Source organism: Phalaenopsis equestris, unplaced genomic scaffold (assembly GCF_001263595.1).
Source record: "Phalaenopsis equestris unplaced genomic scaffold, ASM126359v1 Scaffold000002, whole genome shotgun sequence".
NCBI classification, from domain to species: domain Eukaryota; kingdom Viridiplantae; phylum Streptophyta; class Magnoliopsida; order Asparagales; family Orchidaceae; genus Phalaenopsis; species Phalaenopsis equestris.
Genome location: NW_018164444.1, coordinates 53,887,430 through 53,897,503, shown reverse-complemented (window position 1 = coordinate 53,897,503; position 10,074 = coordinate 53,887,430). Strand labels below are relative to the sequence as shown.

Below are 10,074 nucleotides of genomic sequence, written 5' to 3'. Positions count from 1 at the left end.
TGATGGGTTACCAAGGTGGAGATGTTGAAGCTGGTTGTTTTATTGGATTTAAATATTTTTTAGAGGAGATAATCTTGATGGTTGTATGGAGTTTTTTTGATCACAGGATTCATCACATCAAATTTTTTTAGAAAGCCCGATAACTCCCCTTGTGCCCTATTACTGAAATACATAATATGAAGAATAAAACTTAACACTAAATTTAGAATCTTTCATTAGTGTTTGAATGAATAATTGGTGGGTAAATAATTTAAGGAAATAGAGGACATTTTGAAGTGTGAGATATTTGGTTATAAGAATCTCTTCTTATTCGACCACAATGATTAATGATCCAATTTTTTTATTAATCAACTATGGCTATTTTTTTATTTCTAGGATAAGGTACAATGATTAATGATCCATCAACTATGGCTATTTTTTTATTTCTAGGATAAGGGGTAGATGAAATAAGTTTTTCAGATGATTCGCTCATATGAGCTATAACTCTTGACTCAATGATTTAGGTGCTAGAAATGGACATCTTTAAAACCTTAAAGACATGAGAAGATAATATAAAATTGGAGAATGCTTGAATATAAGTACATGTTGTAGAATTGTTTTCATACGCATCTAGCAAACGTTTTTGTTCCATATAACAAGCCTATTTTTTTTAAAGAAATAACAAACTAATCATGACAATTTTAGATAGTTTGTTACATTCAATCAATATGTTGAATAGCTGATTTGCAACTCCCCATTTCGATTTAGATTTTATCCCTCAATTTCAAGGGAACTCAGGACCAAAGGTATGTGGGTATTGTTGTTATTATACATGGAGAAACTATGATTCTGTTCATGGGAAACAAAACAAAAAGTTAAACAGATGTTGTAATGCAGCATGAATGCTTCTACGATGGGAACAATTTGTGGCAATACAATGATGAAAAATGGTTACGGTGATTTGATGATAAAGAATTGTAGAGATTTGGCTGAGTATTTCATTCCAAATGTTTGTCTGGTATTCATACAATCTTAGGATAGCTTCTCATAAAAACATACAAAATTAGGGAATAATAGACATATTAATTATAAGTCTATTGATTGATGTGTAGGTGGAATAATGTTTATAGAATAGTTACAATATTGCATTAATTGAAAAGTAGGTAATAGGGATCCCGTTGATCCTTGAGGAGGCAATAGAAGGTGAAGGAATGATGGCAAACATCTTAGTAATTGTGGGTTCCAGCACATAACGCATTTCACATCCATTATCATTGTTCTCCTCAAACTGAATCATGTAACTGAGAATACTGCTTTGTTTATTTTCATTCCTTTTTAATTAGCTATTGTCAATGCATCCCTAAATTCTTACTCTATGCGGTCTCTAAGAATTTGCTTTATACAATGAAGCTCTTGTTTATGTTTTAGGGTAAGCGAACAAGCTCCTTGATTGCTGCAAAGGATAAGAGAAGATCAAATGTGAGAAGGGGCCTGATTGAATCTGATTCTATTGATGATGAGGCAGCTTTAATGCAGGTACATAGTTGGTAACATGATGCTTGCTGATGTAATTTTTTCTTTTGTTTGGTGTCAGTGTTTGAAATTCCTCGGCAGGCTATTGCTCTCTCATTGGGAGCAACTGCAGGTGATTCAGCTAGTACATCAGTGGGGGTTGTTCAGCATTCTTCTGCAAATATAGCCGGGGAAGATGCACAGGGGAAAAAATATAAGGCAAAGGCAAAAGAATCCGCCAGAAGAAAGAAAGTTGGAAAATTGGTTTGTAATCATTCAAGTATTAAACTAGTAAAGGTTGCATGTGCCCCAAGCACATAAGCTAGAATGATTTAGGTTCTATAATGACAAATTTCGGGGGACTTCAAATATGATCCTTAAGTTGACTTTCATTTATATTTAATCATTTTATTAATAAATATACGGTTTAGTGAAAGAATGTGTAAATCATGTCTTTGGCTCTATTTTCACATCAGATACTCTTTCTTTTTTTATTCTATCAATGGATGTGATTAGTCATTGTTTGAGGATAACATTGAACTGTGAACTGTTTTGTGCAACAAACTTAACCAGTTTTCTAATGTGATGGTATGATTGACCTTTGAAATAGCTTCAAACTCACATTTAACATTTTTTTTCTCATCTCATCTTAATTGAGGGTAAAGCATTCAGTCATGTGTGTGATTTTATGATTTGGGCTGTACATAAAGACTTAATGTTTATTTTTATGATGGGACAAAAATTAAGCCACTTCTAAATAATAATATAGACTTTAGATGGTACATATTTATGTACATAGCTTTAGATGACCTTGCTTCTGACATTTTATATTGTCTCAATTTCACAGAACAAGGCTCGAGTTCAATTAACCGAAGATGAGGTGGTTGCTTTTTTCTTCTCATTTGATGGTATTATTTAAGCTATTGACTTTATCTTGCTTATGTATGCTTGGAATACATGGATGTTTTAAATGCAGGATGATACCGCACTTGTCTTTATTTTCTTCATGTAGTTGAACAGTATAGTATCCTCATCTTGTAGATTTATTTAGCGTTAGTCTGTATAAAAGTTAAGATTTTTGAATAATAATTCCCCTTCTTGGTAAGTTGACTTGAAAATTGCTTCTACAGCTAAGATTACAAGATTTCTTGTCCAATACAGGAGTTAACACTGCTTGTCATCTCCATGCCTAGCAAACACTTATTGATGATTCCTATACTTCAGGTAGGCTTACCTTTGAAAGGTTTAGCAAAGTTGGTAGGTTGGAAGGCTTTATAAGCTAATTGTGCGTCTTAAATCATGTACAAATTATCACAAACATTGTCAATTAACTTGTGGGGTTAATCCGTAATAACGAAATCACTTGGTTTAATCTGTTAATGTATGAAAGGAATTTTTTTAGGTATGAAGATGATGTGATAATTAGAAGTTAAATGCTTGAAGTCCTACTTAATTTTTGAAAATAGTGGAAGTCATCTTCGATGTCAGTGGATTATTATGCTAAAATGGGTTTCTGAAGAGAGTTAACAAACTGGAAGAAATGACTTGATTTGGATAATTTTAGTGGTTAGGTTGCTTCCTTAGTAACATTAACATGCTCGAATTAAAAATAAAATCTAAAATCAGATGCAAAATCTCTCTCTTCTCAGAATTTCCATTGTTGGAGGCCTCTAAATTTGTTTATTCCCTACATCAATTAATACTAGAAGTATCCTGCAATTTACTTGTGTAGAATTTTGTAATTGTCTATCTGATTGGTGGTCCTACATCGAAGAACTCATGGAGGCTGGGATAAAAAAGACAACTAGTTTTGTTTGTATTGTTATAGCTACCAAACTTCCACTCTTTCATTAGATTTACGTGAAGCTCTTTAATAAATGCTTGACTTCCTTTTCCTTATTTTGATTAAAATTTATTTTTGACTGTACATGAAACAAAGAAAATGTTTCATCTGTTCATATTTCCAATGTGCTCGTCATTAAAAAATGAGAAAGAAGTGAAAAACTAAAATTTCTTGCTGTAGATTGAAGGGAAATCAGAACCACACCCTTAGTGTAGCCTTACAATATTTTAAACTTGGAGCTAATAACAAACTTCCAAGAAAAGACCTAAAAATCAGCTAAGAAAGTAACAAGAAACAAAATTCAAGAAAAAATAGCAACTAACTCTTAAGATTAAGGAACACATTAAATTCAAATAAACCTAAACTCAATAAGCAATCCTAAGCATGTATTCCAACACTCCTTGTTTTAGGATCTGCGAACACCAAGTTTCTGCCTTAGAAACTCAAACTTGCTGATTGGAAGTGACTTTGTAAGCAAATCTGCCAACTGATCTTTAGATTTGCAGTAAATCAGAGTCACAAATTCTTTTTTCTGCACTTCTCTTAGAAAAAATAACTTGATGTTGAAATACTTAGTGTTTCCATGAGACACAGAGTTATGAGAAATGACAATGATATGAATATCAACACCATTGGTAGTCAATTGCTTGCTGTCACCAGAAACCCGAATGAGTTTTGAATCACTTAAGCAAGCTTTATCGACATCATCTTCCAAGTCCGCAAGTTTCGTCATTGGCACCGTTTTGATGAAGCCTGAGCTTGACTCGGGTTTCTCTTCCAGCACTTGTTTTGTGGAACTTTGTTGCCTTTGAACTTGAGATTGCAAAGCAGTCACAAATGTTAATCGATTCTCTTTTACTTTTGCAGCGAACAATGCTTTTTCAACGACATCTTTTAATCGAGCTTCTGCATCTGCCTGTGAAACCCTGGTGCTTTCTTCAACTCGAACTACAACCGCTTCTAATAAAACAACATGTTCTCTAGCTTTTGCGAGCTTAGAACGCCAAAAATGTACCTCTTGAAGAGCAGAGTCTCTCTGCTTGAGCAGGATCTCTCTATCTCTGCTAAATGCTGCAACCTTTTCTTTTGATTCTTTTAACTTAAGAATGGTTCCTTGAAGTTTTTTATTTGAATCATTGGCCAGTCGTTCAATTTCTGTGTAAGCAAGCCTCCTCTTTTCATCCATAGTAAGAGCTGCAGGTGCAACTACTTCAACAGCCTGAGCTGTCTCAGTTAACTTGTTTGCTATCACATATGGTTGAATCTCTTACACTTAATTCTTTGGCCAATTGCTAAAGTTCTTCATCTTTAACTCGAAGTGTTTCCTTCATTATCGTAAGATCATCTAAATGGCCTTCATTACCCTCATTAATCAATGAAACTTCTAGTGAGTCGGCATGTTTTACAGAACTTTCATTGGAAAAAGAACCAAAAACCTTCTGCTTCTTCTGCATTGGATTGAGTGAAAAATTCCTTCCTGCCATATTAACTTCAAACATCCTTTGGCTTGTAGCATTCTCTATCAAACATGCCTTTTCCATAAACGTCACTTTGAATCCCTTTTCTATTAATTGACCAACATTAAGCAAGTTTTGATAAATATCTGGTACATAGAGAACATCGGCGATCAACTAGGTTTTTGAACAACTTGCAATGAATACGGTGCCCTTTCCTTTGACTGCAATATATATTCACCATTCTCAATTCTGACTTTCTTGAACTCGGTGCTCTTCAATTCCTTAAACAACTACTTGTCATGTGTCATATGATTAATACAACTACTATCAATGAACTAGTTTTCACTTGTTTCAGAACTCGTGAAACAAGTTGCAATGAAAAGCTGATCATCTTCTTCTTGATCTGCCACTTGTGCTTCATCTCCTTGTTGCTGATCTTTATTCTTGCAAATGATAGCTTAGCTTCATGTAGCTTAATGTCCCATTTGATTGCACTTGCTGCACTTTGCATCTTGTCTTCTCCAACATTTGAAAGGAGGACGACATGAAAGGTAATCTTTCTTTTGTTTACTTGTAGCTTGAAACTTCTTGTTTTTGGGCCTTCTATTCTTCTCATCATCTTGATGCTTGACTGGAAGAGTTCCTTCGACAACTCTTTCTTGTCTCATTATACGTCTCTACTCTTGTGCTTGTAAAACACTTAAGAGTTCTGTCAAAGCAATCTTTGACAGATGCTTCGTATTTTCTAAGGTGGTGATGGTAGCCTCAAATCTTTCAGGCAGTATTACAAGGATTTTCTGAACAATCCTTGAATTTTCCAGAGAAGAACCCAATAATTTGACACGATTTGCTATGTTGAGTAGTCTGTCATAGTACTCCTTAATGGTTTCTGTCTCCTTCATCTTTTGCAATTCAAAGTCACGAACCAAGTTTAGCAGCTGCATCCCTCGAATTCTTTCATCTCCTTCATACTCAGATTTGAGATAATCCCAAATCCTTTTTGCTGTTTTCAACGACATGATACGAGTGAAGATCGTAGAGGAAACTACAGCAAACAAACAAGCTTTTGCCTTGGACTTCTTTGTCTTCTTCTCCTTTTGTGCTTTAATTTGTGTTACGGTGAGATTTTCAGGGAGAAGAGGAATGTCATAGTCTTCTTCCACTGCTTCCCAGAGATCCAAAGCTTCCAGGTACGTCTCCATGCCGACTGCCTAGATCCGGTAGTTGTCTCTGTCAAACACTGGTGGAGCAACTAAGGAAAAACTAGCTTTGATCTCCATTGTCGCTCGAACTCACGCATAGATCTCTTAAGAAGAGAGCTCTGATACCAAATTGTTGGCTTCTTGAAATGAGAAAGAAGAGAAAAATTAAGAAAATTGTTGTAGATTGAAGGGAAAATAGAACCACACCTTTTGTGTAGCCCTACAATATTTTAAAGCTAGGAGCTAATAACAAACTTTATTAGAAAAGACCTAAAAATCAGCCAAGAAAGTAACAATAAATAAAATTCAAGCAAAAATAGCAACTAACTCCTAAGATTAAGGAACAAACTAAATTCAAATAAACCTAGACTCAATAAGCAATCCTAAGCATGTATTATTATAGCTACCAAACTTCCACTCTTTCATTAGATTTACGTCAAGCTCTTTAATAAATGCTTGACTTCTCTTTCCTTATTTTGATTAAAATTTATTTTTGACTGTACATGAAACAAAGAAAATGTTTCATCTGTTCATATTTCCAATGTGCTCGTCATTAAAAAATGGATTACACTAATTGAAGTAATTGTACATTTTTTTATCTTTTGAAATGATGGAATGAAATTTTCCTGTAAAATGCACATAGGCTTCTGATTATTTGCTCTGCAGAAACCAGTAAAGGTTACATTACCGCAAGGGACGTGAAGAAAATGGTCTCAGCTCATGATTTTAGTTGGACAGATATTGAGATTGGTCATATGATTCATTCCTTTGACAATGATGGAGATGGAAAGGTCAGTTGTCTATTTATCCTTATACATGGCTTGCAGCTCGCTTGGTTTTTTGCGTAGATAAGCACTGATTTTATAGTAATCTATAGCTCTATAATCAATCATCCAACGCACGCCATATTTAGTGCCAAAAAAAAAAAAAAAACATATCATTAAGTTGGTCAAATCCCAATAGAAAACCTATATATATATATATATATATAGACACACATACATGCATACAATATGATGAATGATTTTCTTATTGCAAGTGTTTCGATGAAATTGTCAACTTTCACAACATTAGCCCCTTTGTTAAGCGTGTTTGGTTGCAATATAATTCTACTAATAAATTTTTGAAACTGTTGTATGATGGTGAAGGGACCGGTATTAAAACTAGTCCCTAAATGACCAATAGTGACATGTCAAGGTTTACACTCATGAAGAATGGAAATTATATACATGTGACATCATTCTTGATGGATTTTCTTATATATTAATGTGATATGGTGCACATTATTTTTAGGTGTTCTAATAAGGGAGTTTGTTTTCAATAATTTAAAAGTTAAAAATTGTTGGATAAGCTCTGCTCATGATGCTGATGAATGCAATTTGTGTAAAATGAAGATAATAATGTATTAGAATTATTATTTTCGTTGTAGTTATTATTAGCTTTATTTGCTTCTGTTTTCATATTTATATATTTCCTGTGTATTCTATTTCTAAATTTATTCTTTTCCTTTAATTTGGTCTTTCTTTTTATTTGAGTTTTGTAATGTATATTTATGCCCCTTTTCCTATCAATAAAAGTTGAAGCTCAGTTCTCAAAAGTTAACATGGTATTAGAGCCATGATTCTTACTCTAGAGCTTGTTCTCCCCGTCTGGTGTTTCTAAAATTTCTTATTTTAAAGCATGTTCTCCTCGTTTAGTGTTTTCAGAATTCTTTCCTGCCTCCAGGATCTTCCTATATATCAGCAACCCAACCTCACATTTGGCTCAGTTGGAATCTTGATGGACTCCTTTCGCCATTGACCCTTCTTCTGATGGTGTACTTCAGTCCACCGGAGGGCCGACATCGATCTCAATCCCTTGCAGACCGGAGGATGAAAAACCATATGAACATTTTAATCACCACCCATAAACTGAACGGTTCTAATTTTCCTCAATGGTCCCAAGTCGTGAGTCAAGGGACTCGAGAAATTTAGCTATCTCACTGGTATGATTTATGTACCTCCTAAAACTGAACCGACGTATGAAGTGTGGGAAGTGAAGAATTCTATGGTCATGTCGTGGCTGATTAACTTCATGAAGTTTGTAATTGGCCGCTCGTATATGTTTCTTCTTTCTGTCAGTGTCCTATGAACTACAAGTACTCAGATGCAGGGAACTCCAACAAACTTTATGAGGTTTCCAAGAAGATCTGCGAGACGGAGAGGGATTGAGGACCATGACCCACTACGATAATGATTTGGTGGTCTTATTGATGGAATGCGATCTCTACTACGACTACACTAAGAATCTTCTACAAATCTTTCCCTCTTTTAGAAAATTATATGAAAAGATCGCATGTTCCAATTTCCGACAGACCTTAGCAAAGTCCTTGATGAAGTCCGGGGCCATATTCTTGGCCGGGATCTCCTTCCTTCCGCTCGTGCTACATTCACAGAGATTCTACATGAAGAGAGCTAGAGATTTGTCATGCTTAATACTTCCACTTTAGTCAAATAATCTACCTTGATCATTATTTGTTCTGAACACTCATTCATGCCATCTCGAGCCACTGGCTTCACTTGTGATTACTATCACAAACCAATTTATACTCGTGAGAAGTGTTGGATACTCTATTAGAAACCGACATACAAACTTTCAACTAGATCCTCCTCTGCTAAGGGTCTCACAACGACATCTGAATATGCTACAGTACAACCAACTCCCACTCGGAACACTCTGGAATCACCCGACTCTTTTAACAATCGGATGGAACAATTAATCAAGCTTGCATGGATCCAGTCAGTTTACTTCCGACCCGTCGACCTCCCATGTCCGTCAAGGTACCATTTCTATGACACTCTTTATTTGGCTCTTATAGTCCATGGATTATTGATTTAGGTATCACAGACCACATGACTGGACACTCTCAAAGTTTTCTTGACATATTATCCTTGTTTCGAAAAAGATACAATTAAAATTACATCTGACCCTTGTAATTCCATTGTTGGTAAATGGCCAGTTGTATTAACAACCATCTAACTTTGGGATTTGTGTTACATGTACCTCCGTTGAAGTGTAACCTTTTATCTGTCACTAAGTTGTCAAATGACATTGATTGATCACTCATTTTTTTCTTAATTTTTGTGTTTTTCAGGATTGTTGTTGGAGAAGTATGATTGAAACTGCTAAGCGGGATAACCAAGTTCTACTTCTTCCAAGAGAAATGCAGTTAGAACGAGGATACTTTTTTCAGTTGTAATTTTTCTCGATCCACTGAGTGTCCTATTGTGTTGTATTATCATTTGGTTTATCCCAGTTTTCAATATTTAAAACAATTATACCGTCGATATTTACCAATAACAATATTGCTAGATTCAAATATGAGATTTGTCAATTAGTTAAACAACGTCGTATTCTGTATCCATCTCTCTTACACGTCTTCCGCTTCACAGTGACTTATTGGGATCCTCTCGCACTCTCAGCTACACTAATACACTGTGGTTTTTTACCTTGATTGATGACCTTACTTGAATGACGTGGGGTCTATCTTAAAAGATAAATCTGAAGTTGCGGTCACCTTAAATAACTTTCACTCCTTCATTTTGACCCAATTCAAAACATCAATTTAAGTCTTTCGAACCGACAATTGTTGTGAATTTTTTAACTTTATATTAGGTGAATTCTTGGTAAGTAAGAGCATTCTCCACCATAGCATATGTGTAAACACTTATCAACAAAATGGGGAAGCCGAGAGAAAATCAATATCTTCTCAAACTGGCTTGTTCCATTATGTTTTAGTCTAATTTCCTGAAAAGGTCTCAGAGTGACACTGTGCTTACTGCCACCTATTTCATCAATACAGTCCCCACAAAAAATCACAACTTCAGAACTCTATTAGTCATCTTGATGTCATGTTTCCCTACCAATTGGTCATTCGCTACTCTTAAACCTTGTACGGCTTTTATTTAGAATACTGCCCCTACTGGGTAAAATTGATCCTAGGTCAATTAAGGGTCTCTTTGGGGTAGCTGCAGCTTATCGAGCTTATGCTAATAAACAACTTATACTGACAAGCTGCGTATCTGCAATTGATCCTAGTAAG

The 10,074-nt window shown here is 35.0% G+C and overlaps 1 protein-coding gene across 1 annotated transcript in view; it reads left to right on the top strand.

The window, feature by feature from the left end:
* Nucleotides 1-892: 892 nt before the first annotated feature.
* LOC110018989 overlaps nucleotides 893-10,074 on the top strand; it is a 15,585-nt gene continuing 6,403 nt past the window's right edge. The window contains exons 1-5 of the mRNA XM_020716507.1: nucleotides 893-997; nucleotides 1,408-1,515; nucleotides 1,594-1,755; nucleotides 2,339-2,399; nucleotides 6,660-6,784. Of these exons, the coding sequence (XP_020572166.1) occupies nucleotides 893-997; nucleotides 1,408-1,515; nucleotides 1,594-1,755; nucleotides 2,339-2,399; nucleotides 6,660-6,784 (561 nt within the window). The remainder of the gene's footprint in view (nucleotides 998-1,407; nucleotides 1,516-1,593; nucleotides 1,756-2,338; nucleotides 2,400-6,659; nucleotides 6,785-10,074) is intronic.